Raw genomic sequence first — 21,626 nt, forward strand, 5'->3', positions numbered from 1 at the left:
TGTAGCGTACAAACAAAGTTCTAAAAGGACGCACATAAAAAGTACAGTATTTACGTCCATATGCTGAGCCGGACCAGGATTATATCAGGTGTACATCAGATATATCACACCCAACCAATTAATAAGCACAAGACAAGTGTTTTAACATCTGTTGTAATAGTGAGAAAAGTATACTGCCTATTAGGCTTGATTTTATTAAAAAAAAAGAAAAAAAGACCTCTATAATATAGCAGTTATAATCTTCCTTCTCATGTATAAATAAAAGTAAAAAAAATCATTGTATAAGATGCCCACAAAACCTTATAATATAGGCACAATCAATGAAGAACGAGCTATCGGCTTCAGTGGTCAATCTGCAATCAGCCAATCAGAAGTGACTAGTTAGTGCTGGCAGAAAACAAACCTTACACATCCCAGCATACAATACTACAGGAAGTATGTCGCTTACACTCACAGAGACTACATAGAGGAAGATCGGGATCATCAAAACACAGCCTGGATGGCTGATCATAGTGTGTTCATTCTGTGCAGAGGTCAGCAGCTTGTCATTCTCAGCAATCAGATATTTATATATTTTACAAAATTAGCTTACAAACAGAAAAAAGTCTGTGCATTGATATGCCTATGGCTATGTATCTCTGTATCTCCCTGCCATGACCTGGGGAGACAAATCCTCCCATGAACATTGGGTTTTGTTCCGCATTCCTGGTTCTCCATCTTTTGCTCCATATGGGCACTAGTATGACACATTTGAGTACAACAGGCACCTAAGGTGTCATCTAGGGCAATTAAATAGGTGTCGCATTCACTAACTTGTATGTTATTTAATACTGAGTTTTAAAAACATAATAATAGCCCCTTTCCTGAGTCTGACACTATAAGATATTAATGGAATCAGAGAACATGTCCACACTCACCTTGATAGCAACAATTTTCCCTTTAGATGCAAATCTGCAGGACAATCTTCAGAGCGACAATTCCTTTCAAAGTATGTCTGAAAACACATAAAAATAAACTAATTTTAATATAATATCATTGTGTTCCAGATAACATTAGTGGTCTTGTTATGACAAGTTTACTAATGTGTAATGAGCAGATTAATTCATATTATTTAGGAAAGTGAGGGTCAGAGGATCCGGGTAGCTAATATACCTGAGAAATTATTGCTGGTGTCTAACTTTTCTGAATCATTTCTATGGAAGTCAATGGATGCACACACCATGTTGGTGCTGCTGCTACTGGGCCCTTAGCTGGGGGGGCCGCCTTCCCCTATATATCCCCATGTGTATATGTGGGGGTTTTCTCACCCTTACTCAGCACATAGGGCCCTTACAAAATCTTGCTGGGGGGCCCACAGATGTCATGTTAAATCCCATGGAAAGACACCAAGCATCGGCCAGTATATATTCAGCATGCAGTAACCATTATTTTTCACTTGTCAACTGTTGGTTGTGTTCTCTGTTACATATGATGAAATTGTGGGTGTCATCCAATAAATACATCATTCATATTTTGAAAATGATAATGTAATATATTTATACGTGGAAGGATTTTTTTTAACCAAAAATGATAATAACATGTTTTATCTGCGTTTATAATAACGCGTTTAATCAACTTCCTTGGGTATTTTAGGTCAGTAAAAAGAAAAAAAGACCTGTTGCACAGATCTCTGGGTATCAATCCTTCCATTTACCCCTACATGTACATTGTGTTTGTTGTAAAATACAAATTTTGCGCAAAATGGGTGCTCTCAAGTAGTAATTATCTCACACTGATCCATTAAGAGGAGAAAATACTATTTGTATGCTGAGGCTCTCCTGGGGTAGTGTTCTCTTCTTCATGGATCAGTATTTTAGATCAGATAAGTAGATTTCATATTTTCCCTGTGGAAGCTTTAAGCATCTTCCTTTCAACATTTACAGCTCCTTTCATGCTAGGTAACTCATGTTAGCTGTATTCTAATGTATTTACTTATCCATCTCATCTCTGGCATCTAAATATGCTGAGTTAAGCTAATTTAGCCATTTGAAAGAATGTGCTGATTTGCTGCACTGAGACATACAGCTGTCTAGCTGCCAGCTCCATCAAGATTGGCACCTTTCCCTGAATGATGCTCTGTTACGTGCTGCATACCAAAGCATTTGTCTTAAAGCATCAGGAATGATCTTAAAAGGCAATCTACACCCAAATGTATTTAGCCATATATATCCACTAGTTGGTGGTAAGATAGTTTGCAAATTGTTTTAATAGACAACATCTATGATGGTTCTATACAAGCAGTAACTTGTATAATTTGTGTCACTTATTTTTTTGCACAAATGACAGACATAGCGGTTAATTGATTTCAATATTTCATCAGCAACTATGTTCCAAATTGTTGCAACATTGTATCAACAAGCAAAAAATACTAAAGTGACTAGGTAACATCTAGCAGTGGGTAGTGCATTGATTTTTGGAAAATCATATTCCTTGCAAATCATATTCCAATATCTCCTGTGACCCCGTTGTTCTGTGTTCTGGGACCTATAAATGTCCCCAGCATACATGAATCTCCATTGAAAGGAAGGGAATAAGTTCTGTGCTGCTTGCATCTCGATGCATTGACAAATGTATGAAAAAATTTCCAGCACATATCAACCATTGCTATAGTGAACCGCCAAGTGCATAGAATTTAAATCTGTTTTCACATGCAGAAAAAATACTACGAAATTAGGATACACCTAATGTGAAGGGAGAGTAAAGAACTACATAATTAGCTAGCACAGCATAGCAAACAATATTTTTTCGGCGGGTTTTTGGTTCCCTTCAAAGTCTGCTGGCATGTTCCGGTCCAGGAAAAGAAAATGACAGTAAGTCTGATATAAATATTTCATATTACAGACCTTTCAGTCTGTTATCTGGGGTCTGTTATCTGGGGTGGGGAGTGACCTAGGTGCACATAACTTGAGTTGCACACTACAGTTTCTACACAAACTCTGCTGTACGTACCAGTCAAGGGAAACACCAACTTTGTAGAGATGTAATTTATTAGTAGCATCTTTACTGATTTCATGATCTTTTTTTACCTCTTTCAAAACAAAGAGGCTTTCCCCAACTCTGATATGATCCACCCTACCACAACTTTTACCACTTTTTTTGGGATCTGCTTATAACAGTCAGTGGTGGACCAGCGGCTCACCAAGCCTTCACCTGTTCGACTCACTCAACCCCCAACTGGCTGCCCGGGTGTTTTTTCTGCTTTGTTACAGCCAGACAGGGCTACTGACTTCTATGTCTTGTGACTTCCTCACGTGATGCACATAGCATAACTGAAGGATTGATACAATTACCTCCATGTTACTTTTACTGCAGGCCACACTCTTTTTAAACCTGGATTAATTTTTGCATGAACTAGATACATACATTTTCCTTACATTTGCAACCACCTCCTCCAAGATAGTACTTCTCCTTTCACTCTTGCGATGAAACTATGCTGCACTGCATCCTCTCAGCTCAGACAAATCACTGCCTCCTGAGAGTGTTCAGCACAAACTGTGCATTACGTTTAAAGATTTTTAGGTTGTTTGTAGCCCTTCCAGAATTGGAAATAATTAACTGTAGAACCTAACATATGTCATCCTGTCAACAGGTAAACATTTAGTTTTGTAGGATTCCTTCCTTTTACTGGAAGCAGACACACAAGTCCTCACTTAGATATGTCACCATTTCCTTGCATTATTCTTCTAAAGGAAGGATATAATTAATAGAGGACTAAATTTAAATGCCAAGTGAAAAGACGTATGACCAAATATATATTGTATATCTCTTCTCTTCTTAACAGATGTAACATCTGTTTTTTTGTAAACTATATTAAACACTACAGAGCACTCCAGTATCAGACTTACAAAATCACCCAGATACAATAGTACAAACCCACTGACAGGTACCTGTTTCAAAAAAGCAAGACAGACCATGGGTCTAAGAAAGTGAGAGATGAATTGCTGAAAATTGATTTTTAGGGAAGGAAATTGTTTAATCCAGTTTTGTAAAGTAGAGCTAAACACCACACTAAATTAAGTACATTATATTGCATATCTGCCAACATTCCCAAGTGGAAAATCAGGACATATTAGGTCATGCTCCAATCCACCAAAAATAAATTGCTCAGTAGACACTGCCATATTGTGTGAAAGCCTGTTCAACAACCCTAGTCACTGACTTGGGTCAATAAATAAACTACCGTCTTAACAGCAATGTACGCTAGAATAGACTTGTTTAGCTCTTTTACCTGTTTAAATACTTCTTACTTGCTTTTACCATCATTGAATAAACTACAAAGTAAGGCATTTCACTCCACCATCTCAACAAAGGTTAAAAACATCAAGTAATTTTGCAGAGAAAATCAGGGAATGCCCCATAGATGAATCTTCTCCACCATAGTACCTTATTTAACTTGTGTCCCCAAAACTAAATCTTGTTTTTGCATGTGGGTGTAAAAGTATGTACACTCATGTGCCTAATTCAAACTTCACAATGAACACTCCCAATCCAGCCAACGTCTCCCATTAGTTAGTGCAAACATATGCACTCCTAAAGATGCTGCTATCTTGGTTGGAAAATCCATGCACTTACCAGCAAATACCGGGACATTTGCACAAAATAAAGGGGTCTTAGCAGAGAAAATCTAATATTGCCACAAAATCATTATCATTAAATTGTCACCAGGCAGCTGAATGATACTTCATGCATGACCCATACTTGGGTTTCCAATTTCACTTTCATTATAAATAAAATAAAAAAATAAAAATGTCAAAGAATAATAATAATAATATTTCCCTGGAACACTGGTGGAAAATAAAGCTTTTTAGAAAAAGGTAAAGAAAATAAAAAAGCATGTTTTCATTCATTACTGCCTGCTATCACTATACTGAGATGGTATAAGGGGACTACTACTTATACTGTGGTCTTACCTTGGGGAAGCTTTCACTGGCAGAAACCTGGTAAAACTATTTGCTGGTTGTCACTCTTTGAAAAATTGGGAAAATCCCTATCTCGTTTTGCAGGAGAAAAAGCTTATCTCCCAATCATAAATAGTCCTGATAGTCTGATGAAAATAGAATAAAAAAAAATACACCTCACATCCTCAGCTTTCTTGCAAATATTTAAAGTTCTGAAAAGCTCTTGAAATGTTTTGCACTTTCTACTAGTACCCTGAATAACACTATTTTACCTACACTAGTATACCTTCCAACATTCCAGGGTGGAAAGTCAGGACAAATGAGGTCACATCCCGAACCTCAGTCATTGTCTATTAGGTCACATCTTATTGGCAGGTATGAACCAAGTAGCGTCTGAACAAAACTGCATTCAAATGTATTCATTCCATTATATAACATCCTTTCAAGAACATCAGGGTTGACATGTGTGTAAAGCTAGCGTTATAAAGAAGGAGCGCTTTTGCTATTTTATATAGGACAACTTGCATTTTAGATTCAATATTTAAACACAAATTACAAACAATAAAATAGAAAAACTGTAAACATAAACTTTCTCTTATAATGACATTAACACAGTTTTGGTATTTTTGTAGTTGAAAGATTTCTTCCCTTTTGGAGATGAAGTCTGAAATAGGTCAACTGCTTTATATATCCTTCCTGACCCTTGACATCAAGTGACATAGGACACTTACACAATTTCTATTAATTATTAGCCTTTATTTATATACCGTCAACATATTCAGGGAGAGTTTTAGACTACATGGGCTCTAAGGCAAAGTATATAAATGAGGCCACTACGTTTAGCCCAATGCCCAGTAGCCCCTCGATCATAAAATATTCCTTCTAGTTCACAATACATAGCAGAACATAGAGCAAAGTACAGACTGTCCATCTCAATGTTCATTACTGTTTCCTGGAGTGATGCCCGATCAGGGGCTAGGGGGCAGGTCCCATAGTGGACTACTTTGGGCTGGGTCACCAGGCTACCTGCATTTATTTTTCCTTTAAAATGTTCCTAACAGGCTGCTGAGCTAAGTCTCACCCCCCCCCCCTCACCCCTTCCCCACAAGCTAAAATTTGCCAGCCAGACTCCGTGCCTGATTAGCATCAATCTGTGCCTTTTGCTGTCATTAACAGCTAGTAAACAGCACCATGCACTCTAATTGATTAATAGTGCTAAGATGTTTTTGTAGTAGAGTAATTTAGAGAGCAGGATGCTGTCTGTTAGCTGATAATGACAGGACTTGAAGAACATCAATAGACAGTTTAAAATAAGCCTGGTTGCATTGTAATATATACAGTGGCTTGAAAAAGTATTCAGCAGTAACACCTTTACTTGCTGAACTTGAAATACATTGAAGAAGGATTGTCTGACACTGATCCACATACCATTGAGTTCCCTGATAAAATAAAAAAATTCAGAGAATGTTGTACAAATGATTAAGAATGAGAAATGAAAGTATCCATAACCTATGCAATTACAAGCTCAAATTTGCATAGGTAGCTCAGAACCACACAATCAGTTCATTGGCTGTATCTTTGCAAGAAATGAATTAATCACCTAAAATTTTTGAAAATTTAAATATCGCTCTATCTCTCTGTTTGACCATAGAGCATGGTAGAGATCTTTAGATAAAAATGCTTCAAATGAAAAGAGGAAGGATCACTCCGAACACTTTAGAGTTATAATTATACAGAGGCAAACATTTGAGGCAGGGTACAAGACCATTGCTAAGGCACTGAACATACCTCAGAGCTCAGTGTAGTCAATTGTATGGAAGTGGAAGAAATATCAAACTACAGCCACACTGCCTAGATCAGGTCCATATAGATTGCAGCTTGCGAGCAGGGCCCTCTTACCTCTCTGTCTGTATTACCCAGTATTGTTTTATTACTATGTTTGTCCCCAATTGTAAAGCGCTACGGAATTTGTTGGCACTGTATAAATAAATGATGATGATGATCAGGTCATCCTCCTAAATGTAGTTACTGGACGCATCAGGAAATCTACTACAAGGCTAACTATGGCATTGAATAAGCTATCATCATCATCATCATTTATTTATATAACGCCACTAATTCCACAGCGCTGTACAGAGAACTCATTCACATCAGTCCCTGCCCCATTGGAGCTTACAGTCTAAATTCCCTAATATAGACACACACTCACATACAGACAGACAGAGAGGGAGAGACTAGAGTCAATTTTGATAGCAGCCAATTAACCTACTAATATGTTTTTGGAATGTGGGAGGAAACCGGAGCACCCGGAGGAAACCCATGGAGAACATACAAACTCCACACAGATAAGGCCGTGGTCGGGAATCGAACTCATGACCCCAGTGCTGTGAGGCAGAAGTGCTTACAACTAGGCCACTATGCTGCCCAAGCTATAGACGTACGTAGTTGAGATGTAAAATAATATCCACAGCTCAACAATCTAGAAGGAATTCCACTAAAAGGGATGTTATGGGAGGATCACAAGGAAGAAGATGCACTAGCTGAGAGAACCCATATGCTTGCCTGCAAAGAGTTTGCAAAACGCCATCTAGAGGATGCTGCAGAGATGTGGCAGAAAGTCTTGTGGTCTGACTGACTATAGTGGACCTTTTTGGTCTGAATGCTGGAAAAATATATATGGTGCAATCAAACAATACACAGCAGCCAGGTAACTCCATCTATTTTCATTTTCATAGGGCTGTTTGTTTCCTGGCATGATCCCACTAGTATTATGGTTATGTGAACTGACTTTTGGTCTATTTACTGACAGAAAAACTTTTTTATTTGTAGTCTTTTATCCATATTTAGTATTTGATTTCATAAACAGGATATATAAGTTGTGTGTATGTGTGAGGGGATTATTAAAAGGAAAATAGTTCTTACCTTGTAGACATCTATGTATATTTTCTTTGTGTAATTCAAATTTCTCCAAGATGATTTAATTTGTTATATTAAGCTTTAATTTAATTTTATTTTGTAGAGTTCTACTTCATGTATTATTTTTTTAAATGAAAATATCAGGCCTCTCAACAAATTTTCCTGTATGGTAGATGTAAAGATTACCCTAAAAGGCCAGAGCTGGGAAACATCCCATATTGAATATTGGAGTCCATAGAAAACTATTAAACATTCTGAATTATCTCTGTTCTATTTTGGTCCGGATGTGTTTGGACATGACAGTTTACTTTACTTATTTTGTTTATTTATTTTATTTTTTGTTTCATTTAGCAATTTTTGCCTTCCTTGTTGTTTATTGCAAACTGAGCAGCTCCAGCATTATGCTGAGCAAAATAAACAGAAAATCTCTTGTTCACTAACTACTGTTCTACAGTGTGCATTTTGTGAGTGTGACTATGAATGTATTCAGTCTAATTGTGGGCCCAGCCACTGGATCTTGTGAGAAGCCACACCCAGGGTTTTGTCAATAGCAACCAATCCGATTCTGTCATTTTTCCAGTGCAAGACATCTAGGTGGTTGCTGTTGGTTACAGTACCTGTTATTCACAGTTACCTCTGGAACAGTTTTCTTACATTTTCCTGCATGCATAAGATATTTGAAATGAAGATATAATTATATTTTTCTACAATTTAGTCCATCACAACTAAAACTGAATTTAGTAGTAATAATAATAATAATAACAATAATCATATGAGCACAGCCCTGTAAGTAGCATATTTTTATACAGGTCACAGAAATCCGAGGTGAGTTCTAATATCCAAAATAATAGAGGTGTATTTTTATTATAATACAAAAGTTTTCCTAATAAATACTGATGTGATGATACTAGAACTTATTGTTCATACAGGCATTATTTACAGGCGTTTATAAATATATCACAATAACGTGTGTATTATAATAATAGTAATAATAATAATAATAGTAATATGCTCATTGATAGTGTATGTCTGCACATGCATCACTTCTTAGTGTAGGGTGTTTCTCTACCATACCATTAATGATTTCAAGATCTTACAGACAAAAAACTCATTCCGAATCATCACATTATTTTTTGGGTTCATGATGATAAAGTTAGTAAAGACATCTGATTAATATTAATTAGACATGCTAGTTGGAAGGTCCTTCAAGGCAATGTTCTGTTCTGAAAGACCCTTGACTGATAACATCTGTGTCTGTTTCCAGCTGTGCCTGTATTTGTATCTCAGCATGCTGTAGTCTGCATATGAACACCTTTATTAAGTATCACAGCAGTCAGCGAGAGGTTTAAACATATATACTATTACAGGAATTAGATTTCCAAAACTGTGGGAAGGAGCTTATGTTGCTAAATTTTTCTTTTTAATAATGGTCATCATTCTTCCCTGCAATGTATTTTGTTACATTGTCCGCCTCGGAAAAAGCCGATTCAATTTTATGTGGATTTGGTAATTGCATTTTACTTTCTTTGTATTCCAAATAAAATTATACAGATACAATACCTAAAGTATGCACATGGTTAATTGTAGACAATACAAAACAGAAAGAAATCCAGCATGGACTGGTGGGATTCATTCCGGTCGCATAAGAAAATTTCAATCAAATAATCAAATAAAACTAGAACACAACTCTATAATAATAAGGTAATCCTAGATGTTCATCAATATAGACCCAAAGGGCCTGATTCATTAAGGAAAGTAAGGTAAAAACACACCCCCTCCTTCCCCTGTCCGACTCTTCAATCATAAGGGGACACAAGTGGGCGTAAGTGCAAGATGCGACACAGTCCACATGCGGCTGCAACCATAACTAGTGTTTTGTGGGCATGTGGAGAAATAAAGGCCTATTACACGCAGTAACCCTACAAGAGGTACAATGTATGTGTAAAAGATGTACAATTGTGTTATCTATGTTAAATCCTCCACAGAGCACTAAGAACAATAATAATAAAATAATAATAATAAAAAATACTGTATTTACTCTAAATTAACAAGTCGCCTTTCATATTTCTTTGGTTTCAGATTACTGCATTAAATAGACACACACACACACACACACACACACACACACACACACACGATTGATGGTCGCTTTTGTTCCAACAAGTAATACACACACAACATAAATATATATCACCCCTTTGGTAATGTAACAGCTGTAATGGGCATGACAAACAATATATTTTGCAATTTGTGAAACTGATATAAAAATCTCATATTGGGAGGAAAAGTTTTACTGCAGGATACATAAGCCCCGCTGATCAAATTTCTTCACTGTTCCACCTGCTATAATATTTATGCTGTAGTTTTACCCCAAAGCGAATTGGAACAATTCTCTTTGCAGCTTAGAAATTGCTTTCTTTTACTGATCCTCAGAGTATTGAGTACCAAGACAGAGATTGTAGACCTATTGTCAATTGTTTTGTAATTATAAATACCCCTCTCTCTGTGCAGTCCTATAGCAACCTATAGACTTCCAAAACAAAAAAAGATTCAAAGTAGGAATCAAAGAGGGAGGCATTTCAAACTAATCAGAGTTATGGTTTCAGAGAGGCACAAATCTGGGTAAAGGAACATGACCATTGCAAAGGCATTGAACATCCATAGGAGCGCAGTGCAATCCATTGTAGGAAAGTGGAGGAAGTATAAAACTACAGCCACACTCCCCAGGTCAGGCTGCAATCCTAAACTAAGTTGCCTGGCATGAAGGGTACTTCTCAGAGGAACTACTGTAAGGCCAACTATGACAATCAACAACTTACAGATGTCAGTGGCTGCGAAGGAAGATAATGTACATAGGTCAACATAGGTGAATGGGTCAACAATCTCCAAGACACAGCCTTTATAGGAGGGTTGCAAGGAAGAAGCCTGCATGAAGAAACGAACATATTCTTAAGGAGTTTGCTAATCCCCATCTATATGAGATATATACATATAGAGAGAGAGAGAGAGAGAGAGAGACAGAGAGAGAGAGAGAGAGACACAGAGAGAGACAGACAGAGACAGAGAGAGAGACAGAGAGAGAGACAGAGAGACCGAGAGAAAGAAGTGGCAGAATGTCTTGTGGACTGTCAAGGCTATTGTGTAACATTTTGGCCTGAATGCTAAGAGGTATATATAGCATAAATTAAACACTGTGTATCAGCAAGCTAACATGATCTCCACCTTGACGTATGGCTGGAGTTGTATCAAGCACTGGGGATGCTTGTCATCTTGTCATAATAGATGGCAAGGTGAATAGTGCGCATTACAGACAAATATTAAACAAAATCCTTTTACCCTCTATCTTAAAGATTAAACTGTGGAAAAGTTTGTTTTTCAAGAGGACAATGATACAAAGCACACAAGTACACTGTATTAGAAACACTGGACGTGATTAAAATTAAGAAAATAGATTTCCTGAAAATAATCATATCACAAATTTTCACAAGACATAAAATTGTTCGATCACTGGAGCCCAACTAACCTGACCCAGCTTCAGCTGTAACAGTGACCAGAGGTCATTTAACTAAACAACATATAATCAATTAATATAATTATTTTTAAAATTATTTTTATTTCTTTGCATTTCAATTGCATTTCTTTTTTGTGGGGACTGAAAGTTTTGATTCAGAAATAAAAATTTCAATTCTTAACACTAAAAATTCCAGGCTTAATTGTGAAAAAGGGAAATGCACTGAAATGCAGGTCAGTTCCATTTTTGCATTGTATGTTCTGAGCAGGAAAGCGCAGGATATGAGACCTTTTGGACTAGTGCCTGTCCATCAGAATATGACCCACCCAGCATGTAATAACTGTTCAGTCATCTGCTGCTGAAATGTTTATGCTTAATATATGTCCTGAACTTAAAAAAAGACTTCAACAACATCTGGGCAACATATTTAAACAGCCTTACTCAACTGCAGATCTGTAGCCTCAGTCTGAGAGTTGTCCTTTTAAAATTTTCCCCATATCAAAAAACATTTAGCCTTGAAAAGGGGACCTCTCTTGTGTATTCGGTGTGTTGTGTACATTTTTTTACTAAAATGTAGACTTTGCCTTTATACTATAGAGTCTAAAGCAACATCTCTGGAAATGCTGCCAACAATTACACTAAATCTAAATCTAAAGTTAGACTAGCAAATTCTGTTAGATAATATGCATGTTTGCTGCATTTTACACCACTGATTTCAACTACAACAAATAACCTACAGCCATAGTTATGCTGGTGATTGTAGTACTATTATAGGTGCCCGCATGCCCAAACACTTAATGGTACCCCGGGCATGGGAACTTTAGTGGACCAGGGACAAAATGAATTTACACATTTAAAAATGAATATTACTCCAGCAAATTTAAAATGTGTGGACTGATTCAAAGTTGGGAAGGAGTGTGTCCTAGAACTCTAATTTGCAGTGTAAAAATAACGCTGTCCAGTATTTGTGTGCTTCATGCAAAAGCAGGGAGTATTGCATGAAAATAAAATTAATGTATTTGGACCCCTTTCATTACAACATGATTGTCCAGGAGTACATTTGTTCCTTTTTTTGCTTTGCTATTACCTCTAAATGAGGCTATGCCAACTGACATAAATACTTGCAACATGAAATCCCCATGGCTCTGTCTACCTCTTGATCATGTGGCAAAAATTGTCAAGCCAGACCAGCCCACACTTGCTTTGACCATGTCTTATATCATTCTTGCCAACTCTCCCGGAATGTTCGGGAGACTCCCGCATTTTGCGAGAGTCTCACGGACTCCCGGGAGAGTGTGGTAATCTCCCGGATCTGCCCACTTCACTAGGAAGTGCCCACAGAATTAGATCCCAAACGCCGCGATTCCCGGTGAATCGCTGCGTTTGGCCCCGCCCCTGCTGTCAAATGTCACGGGGGCGGGTCCAAAATGACGCACATTTTGGAGCCCCGCTCCCCATCACGCCCACCTCTCCCGGAAACCAACTTTCTAAAGTTGGTAAGTATGTCTTATATCAGTGTACATTTAGAGTTAACCATATTACCCTAATTTTGCCTTGATAAATATGACCAATTCTTTGCATAAGCACATCCACATAGAATATTTTTCCTTTTGTATAGAGTTTTCTCCTTACTTGTTCTTCACACAATTTAAAGTCCTCCTAGAGATTTTTCATTATATAAGCAAATTAGTGTATACTAAAAGCTAAGCCAGCTGACCCACTGTCAATATGTCATCTACAATCACTGTTTTGAGAACACTATAAGATAAAATAACTCTATTTCACTTATCACTTTAGGTTCAACACACATAAAATATGTTCACAGGCATTTGTCTATGTTTCCTTTCAGACTTCAGAAATGAATTATCACTTGCTTCTGTCTACAACGGTTGTAAATCAGTAAAGCATGACCTGAATCTAATAAGCAGGGACTGACCCCTTTGGAAACTAGAGGAGATAATACTATTTGGAGTAATTGGGTTTGACATCATTCAAGGACATGCAGTCAGAAAACAAGTACAATAAACCTATTTTGATCATTGCGCATTTAGTAATTTTATGTAAGAAATATTATTATTATTATTATCCTTTATTTGTTAGGCGCCACAAGGCTTCCGCAGCGCCGTACACAGTACAAACAGTAGACTATACAGGGTATAACAGTACAGAACAATAAACAAAAAGTACCAATACTTCAGAAACTCCAGGCAGGCAGATGCAATAAACACGGAGCAGAAGAACAGGTAAGGAGACAGAAGGGAAAAGGGCCCTGCTCATGCGAGCTTACATCCTAGGGGGTTGTAAATATTGTTTTAAATCAAGTTACTGATTTTTCTCGATGCATGTATGCTATGACATTAAAAGCAAAAAAAATACAATATTTTTTTATATTCGCCGTTCTAAATCTGTTCTGATTACTTATTGACTATTTTTGACTAGATGCTAATGTAAGAAAGAGACTCTGTCCTATTTATTAATATTTGGCAATATGTAAGGTTTGAAAATCTCCTACCACCTAATTTAACAATTAAAGACTGACCGGGCAGCTGGGCGCTGCTCAGTTCCCAATATTGTCTGGAAGTAGTAGGGGGGCAGTTGCTCAGGCATGACACGGCATTGGTCTTCCTGTTTCACTATCACAAAAATCTAAATAATAAAGTTTTTTTTAAAAAAATATATATATATAAATAAATAATAATAGTTTAACTAAAGAAGAAATGCTTTATTTCAATAATAAAGCATTTTTTCATGTCTAGAGAGACTGGATGGCGATAATGATAGGAGGACAGCGGTGGTCCTTAATAAAAAGGTTTTCCTATGCTACTGCTAATTATCAATCATTTTTTTCCAGGGCAGCCGAGCGATGCTTACCTCCGATACAGGCGATACAGACTCTCAGTAATAATTGTCTTACAGCTCACCAGGCCACTGCAGGATCTCTCTGCGCATGCGTGAGCCATCTTGCACTGGCACATTGGAACTGGAAGCTGGACCTGGTTTCTTAATATGCCCAGGAAGCAGAATATCAGTTGCTAATGTAATAAAGCTTCACAACTTGTTGTCTTTCTCTTCATAAAAGTAGCCACACACACACCAATATCAGTGTTGATATTGCATAGATTGTAAGCTTGCGAGCAGGGTTCTCTTACCTCTCTATCTGTATGTATTACCCAGTATTGTTTTATTAATGTTTGTTCCCAATTGTAAAGCGCTACAGAATTTGCTGGCGCTATATAAATAAATGATGATGATGAAGTGTGGTTTTGGCATTCTAGACAATGATCCGATAAAAAGTCAGTCGGATCATTTTCAGGAGGTATGCCCAAAAATAGGTTTGGCTGATGACCACTGTAGGCCAATGTATGCAGTCATCTGCTAACTGCATTGACAGCTCATGACTCAACTGGCAGGATCAGCTCATGTGTGATCAACATAGACAGGGTCGGACTGGGCCACCGGGGGGCGGGCTCTCCAGGCCCCGACCCTAATCGCTCCCCTCTTCATTGGTAGGGGGAGCGGGTAACTTTAAAAAAAAAAAAATAGAAAAAAAAAAATACATGACCGCGGCTCTCCCCAACTCCTCTCTGCTCCATTCGCACTGAATGTCGGCCGTGATGTCCTCACGCCCGATGTTCAGTGAGGAGCAGCGCAGAGAGGAGTCGGCAAGAAGAGAGAAGACAGAAGAAGAGAAGAAAGAAGCCGATAGAAAAGGTAAGTGCAAGAACGGAAGCAAGGGGGAGTAAAGCAGTGGCGGATCCAGGGGGGGGGGGGCGATCGCCCCCCCTACCAGGGGCTTGCTGCCGACAGCTGCACACTGTGCAGGTCCGTTCAGCAGTGACAGTGTGCTGCCCGGCTGCTCTGATTGTGTTTTAAACACAATCAGAGCAGCGGGACAGCACACTTTCACTGCTGAACGGACCTGCACATACTGTGCAGCCGCCGGCAGCCTTAGAACACAGAAAGGGGGCGGAGCCTAAATCGCCCGCCCTAAAATCGCCCCAAAGCAGCATGACACAGGGTGATGAAGGGGTGCCCGGAGAAGGGGGGGGAGCAAAAGCAGCATGGCACAGTGTGATAAAGGGGGCCAGGAGAAGGGGGGAGCAAAAGCAGCATAGAGGGCGCAGTGTGATCATAAGGAGGCACAGCATGGTGATGAAGGGGCACAGTAATGTATGTGTGATGGCACAGCGGGCTTGTGGCAATGTAATGTGTGTGTGACAGTTGCGGGAAATAGGTATATTTATTATACGTAAATGCTATTCATTTATTGCTGGGGCTGTCTGGAGGAAGGGAAATAGGCTTATTTATTAAATGGGAATACTATTACTTTAATGTTGGGGCTGGAGGAAGGCCTAAGTATTAATTGTGGATTCTATTGATTTAACGCCGGGGCTGGTTGGAATTTTCTAAATGTACCCATTTTTTTTTTTCAAATAGGGCACCCAACATTCCAGGATCCAGACAAGCCGCAACTAAAGAAACCAACAGCCACAGGTAGTGAAAGTGACAAGAACAGGTAGGACAGTCTGTCAGATGTTCTGAGTCTAGTGGGATGATCCTGATTTTTGGTGACTGTTCTGCCCATTCTAAGGGGCAGGTCAAGACTGTGTTTTCTTTATATACACACTGCACTCTTTTTATACTACACTATGCTAGCTGTCCTTTGTGGGCTGACCCCTCCCCCTCTAGTGTCTGGTCTCGCCTCTTTGATGGCTGGCCACACCCCCTCTGGTGGGCCCCTAGCGCTGCAGTCCCCAGGTGGGCCCTTCATGCCCCAGTCCGACACTGAACATAGATCAATGAATATCAGAAAATGTATGCACTAAGGATAAATGCTACATGTGAACTATATCACACTGAGAATTGCTATATATGGACACCATACTTAGGTCAAGCAAATAGCCATAGTACACAGAAAGATTCAGCATTTTTAATCTTACCTGATTCCTCTGTGCAATTTTCTGTCCCTTTTTCCAGCGTAGAATAGGTTTAAGGGCAGGCAAGTCTCTGTCATCTTTTCCAATAATATGTTCGCCAAGGCTGTAAGATGTTTCAAAGACAATAGGCGATATCACATCTTTCACTCTGCGCTGCAAAACAAAGAAAGAGCACATATAATATTAGGCCCATAATAAAATACACCTTACACAAAAACTTTAAAAACAAAGCCCAAATTGGCAAAAATAAATACAGCTACTGCACACCGGAGGAACAATAAACACTAGATAGCAAGCCAAAACTTGTGAATGCATCTATTGTATCACCTTTATACCTTCTCCACTCTAAAGTGTATATATTCTTGAAGCCATCCTTGATAAGCTTTTTTTATACAGCCCATGCACCATTTTAGTAGCCTAATACATTTTTTTTTTTATATTTCGTTAATATTTTTTTGGGCGCTATGGTCTCCAGAACTACTCAATGTGAGATCTTATAAACACCCAAATATTCTATTGACTTTTTCCACAGATTGACTACACTTCTTGATTAGTGTTTGTCTACACTTCTTGATTAGGTTTACATAATCTGAAACTATTACTCAAAGGTCCCTTCGCTCTGTTGTTGCTGGCATTAAATCATCATTCATTTTATAGTCACTTTTTAGATTTTTGTGTCCCACATGCATTATTTTACATGTTGATTTATTAAAGATTTTAAAGTAGTATTACAGCAACTGTTTAATAGCTCAATTGAAAAATGTAGAAGCAATAACAAGCACTTGTTTGAGTGAGCTGCTTTTCTGCTGGCCCTAAACGTTGCCAGACACTGTATCATTACCCCTCTCATCTGGTACAAAATGCTCTACTCTTCCCTAAATTTCCCAAGTTAGGACCTCATTTAGAGTCGGACGCAAAGTCCGTTTTTAGGCGCATCCAGCAAAAAAACACTACCACGCTTCTGCAGAAAGCACCAAATCCGCCTGCATCTTGGACGCAATTAACACTTGCGACAGCTTGCGACTCACTACAAGAGAATGGGAGGAACACGGATTTGTGAAGGCGTGACCATGTAAATACATCCTAGTCGCAGTGAGGCGCAGACGCAACACACGTCAAAACAGGGCTAAAGCTGTGCAGCAGGAATTAGGTGGCGCAAGCGTTACCTAGCTGCAGAAACTGCTCACAGCTCTATAGGGTATTACGAGTGGGATGTAACTGGGGTTTCTTGCCACTGATAATACCCTACCAAGCTGCGGCACACTCCCACTCTTACACTTCTTAAACGGACTTTGCGTCCGACTCTAAATGAGGTCCTTAGTGTGCTTACCTTGCTGAATTCACACATTGGGGCAGATTCATTAGGCCGCGAGGTGCCAATACGGTAACATATCTCTGCTCATTTTCTCCTCGCATCTCTTTGGGACGGGAGGGAAAATCAGCGGAGATTTGAGTAAAAACATTGAGGCCATGTGTCTACGCGCGCTGTTCCAGTACTGAATGTAATCTGCCCTATTGATGCTTTAAACACAATGTTTTGTACAGAGATGAAGAGGTCATGTTGGAAGGTCTGTAGTGTCTGCAGCTTTTGTGACACCGTCAAGGCAAAACCCTTTCATTTCAATAAGACAGCATTTTTACGAAAGCATAGAAGGAGCAAAGCAGCGATAACATTTCTCATGTGACACCACACTAAGGAAGGCGGTGATGGCTATACATTTGCTAGCCATATTCACCATGTGATGCTTAAAATATCCAAGATTATTAAATATTAAGTATTTATAACATTTATACAGACATTTTAAAGTGATGCGATTTTCTGACTAGGATACATGAAAGTGACTAGGGAACATTGTTCACGTCACATTATAGCAATTATGCCGTCAAAGTACTGCATGCGGCCTTACAAAAAACAGTTACCACTTTGATTTTATGTAGCATCACATTATCAGCGGCAATAACTGATTACCATCAAGGGTAGCTTGTCGTAACTAGCTAAATAGCATTATAGCAAATTATTTTTATAGTACACCTTACTGAACATGGTTGCTACCTAGATCTATTGTAGTTCAAAATAACACATTTTATTGTAAAGCATGCAAACACTTCTTTATGGTTTCAAGACTGAGGTTAAAACTTTGCTATGTATAGGAGATCTATGATGACACTTGGGGGTATATTTACTAAACTGCGGGTTTGAAAAAGAAACATCTCCACTTTCTCATACCCGCAGTTTAGTAAATATACCAATTGATCTCAACTTTAGCCAAATATCTGTAAATTTAATAACTTTTTTTGCATGTTGCTAGTAACTGTTTTCTATAAGCCATCTTGCATTTTAGGTTTAGTAGACGTTTAAGAAACATGGCCTTTAGCATACTTAATTGAAAAAGTATTTTTCTTAACCACAATTTAAACTGATTGCAGGACCACTAACAGTAGTCATGTGGGAAGTATGTCAGTGACGTGTAGGGAACAATGCCAAAATGTTAGTTCACACAGAACAAAATAAATCTTACTGAAAATGGTGTCATTGTTGATATAATGTTATGCAAAAAAAATTGTACTGTTTATATATTCATTTACTGTATATACTATGTTTATTTGATAGAACAAATCGACATGCTGCACAAATGGAATCATTTTCATATTACAAAATTCTTTCACAAAAATATTTATTAGGTACACCTGCTCAATAATGCAAATATCTACTCAGCCAATGATGTGGCAGCAACTCAATGCATAATAGCATGCAGGCAGAGTTAAAAAAAACCTCAGTTGTTGTTCAGACCAAACAACAGAATGGGGGAAAAAAGTCATCTGAGTGAATTTAGCCCTGGAGTGATTGAAGGTGCCAGGTGGGGGAATGGGAGTGGCAGTGAGTATCTCAGAAACTGCTGATCTCCTGGGAGGTTTTTTTTGCACATGAGTCTGTAGAGTTTACAGAAAATGGTGCACAAAGCAAAAACATCCAGTCAGCGCAGTTCTGTGGAAAAAAATGTTTTATTAATGAGAGCGATCAGAGGAGAATGGCCAGACTGGCTCAAACTGACAGGGAGCCGACAGTAACTCAAATAACCATGCGTTGCAACAGTGGTATGCAGAAGAGCATCTCTAAATTCACAGCACATCGAACCTTGAAGTGGATGGGTTACAGAAGCTGAAGACCACATCGGGTTCCACTGCTGTCAGCTAAGACCAGGAAACAGAGGCTACGGTACTGAGCATCCATTAAAAACCACAGCCTACCTGAGCATTGTTGCTGACCTTGTGCATCCCTTTATGGCCACAGTCTACCCATCTTCTAATGTCTACTTCCAGCAGTATAACATGCCATGTCACAAAGCACACGTCATCTCAAGCTGGTACAACATGACAATGAGTTCAGTGTACTCCAATATCCTCCACAGTCCACCAGGGGGTAAATGTATCAATGACCGGATTCTTCAACTCCGGTGAGATCTGCGTCTTCAGCGCTTAAATTTAAAGCGGCGCTGCCTTGTAAAGGGAAGTTTCCTTTTACAAGGCAGCGCCGCTTTAAATTTAAGCGCTGAAGACGCCGATCTCGCCGGAGTTGAAGAATCCAGTCATTGATACATTTACCCCCAGATCTCAATTTAATACACCACCTTTTGGATGTGGTGAAATGGAAGATTTGCAGCTTGATTGTGCAGCCAACAAATCTGCAGCAACTGTGTGATGCTATAATATCAACATGGATCAGAATCACAAAATAATGTTTTCAGCACCTTGTTGAATCCTTACCATGAAGAAGGCAAAGGTCCAATCCACTACAAGAAAGGTGCTTTACTTAAAGTGGCCACTGAGTGTGTATATGTGTATATCTGGGAAATGATATCATTAATCAGAGGGAACCAGCTAATGATGCAATAGAGCCGGTAAAGGGATTGGATACATTTTTAGAAGATTAAAAAAGCAACCTGTACTTTAATGACATTTTCACAAAGGAGGAATACTTACTATAATAGTAACACAATATAACTAGTAAAGCATAGCTTATCTAGCTACATTTTTAGTACATGTTTTCTATCTGGTGCTACAGTCTACTGGCTGAAGTAATGACAACAGAACTCACAGTTTATACAGATAATATTTATATACGTTTCTAGTACTGCGGTTGAACTATAACCATATTTTGCACATATTGCACTTAATCTGGAATTATTGTATAAATAACCCAGTCTATAAACATCAATGCATCATAACTGCTAGGTTAATGTTCCTGCATTTTACATTTTAGAACTAAAACTATTTCAAATCTGTAATAAAATAGTAGTGTTTTGAAGGAAATAAGGAGGAGGGTGAGAAATCTTGTAAACATACATCAAATAATCCAAACATGTTTGCTCCCACTTTGTTTAAATGAAGGAGCATTCCTTGACAAAATGTCACCTTCAGAAAAATTCCATCCATCATTTCTGTCCACAAGTCCCAGGACTATACCATGAACTGTGATCAAGCATCAGAAATTATGAGATTGTTTTATCGTCAAGGCATTTTACATGTAATTATAAATGAAACTAAAGCACTTTCTCTCTATTATTGTTTAATTTCCAGAGCTTCTTCTGCATAAATGATCCAAGAATTAATCTCATGTACACATATTAAAATCACAATGATAGATCAGTAAGAGGAATTCATTCAGTGACAGAATACCATTAACCATAACCAAATGTGAAGTGTAATTACAAAATATATACCAGTGGCAATATTACATGTTGTCGTGGTCACCGCTCCAATATTGAAGATTAAAGAGCAAAATACATGTTGGTATAATCACCAAGTAGCCAGGATCTCCCCCTATCTCATCAGTATAGCGTTTTATTTATTTATTGCACCTTGTTTACACGGTCATACAGAGCTGTGCAAGCTTTTAGTCCTTTGAACTGTATATTTATTTTATTTCCAGAATTTCCCCCTCTCCCATCTTGATGATGAACATTGATCCTAGTATGTGCTGTCTACAAGCCCTGAGAGTATTAACCACAGTGGACATGACCAGGGCAGGAGTTGGCTGATTAGTAATTGGTGTAGATGCAGAGAATGTATATGATTGGTGGACCATTATTATTATTATCCTTTGTTTATGTTTATATAGTAACATCATATTATGCGGCGACAACGTCTGTGCAAGGAAGAAATGGCTGGAGAGATCCTGCTATTATGACACTTGTATAGATTCTCTGAGTTAGAGAAACACTGAAGGGGAAGGTAAGAAGAAATTGAACAAGGATAGAGAACAGGAAACAAACCGTATTAAGTTAAGTTTCACAGAAGCTATCATGTCTCATAAATGTTTTTGGA

At 38.4% G+C, this 21,626-nt stretch overlaps 1 protein-coding gene across 1 annotated transcript in view; it reads right to left on the minus strand.

The window, feature by feature from the left end:
- ITGA9 (integrin subunit alpha 9) overlaps positions 1-21,626 on the minus strand; it is a 329,646-nt gene that overhangs the window by 97,911 nt on the left and 210,109 nt on the right. The window contains exons 16-17 of the mRNA XM_075212608.1: positions 16,305-16,454; positions 918-994 (exon numbers count right to left, since the gene is read on the minus strand). Coding sequence (XP_075068709.1) covers positions 918-994; positions 16,305-16,454 — 227 coding nt within the window. The remainder of the gene's footprint in view (positions 1-917; positions 995-16,304; positions 16,455-21,626) is intronic.

The sequence above is a fragment of the Mixophyes fleayi genome, chromosome 5, assembly GCF_038048845.1.
Source record: "Mixophyes fleayi isolate aMixFle1 chromosome 5, aMixFle1.hap1, whole genome shotgun sequence".
Lineage (NCBI taxonomy): Eukaryota > Metazoa > Chordata > Amphibia > Anura > Limnodynastidae > Mixophyes > Mixophyes fleayi.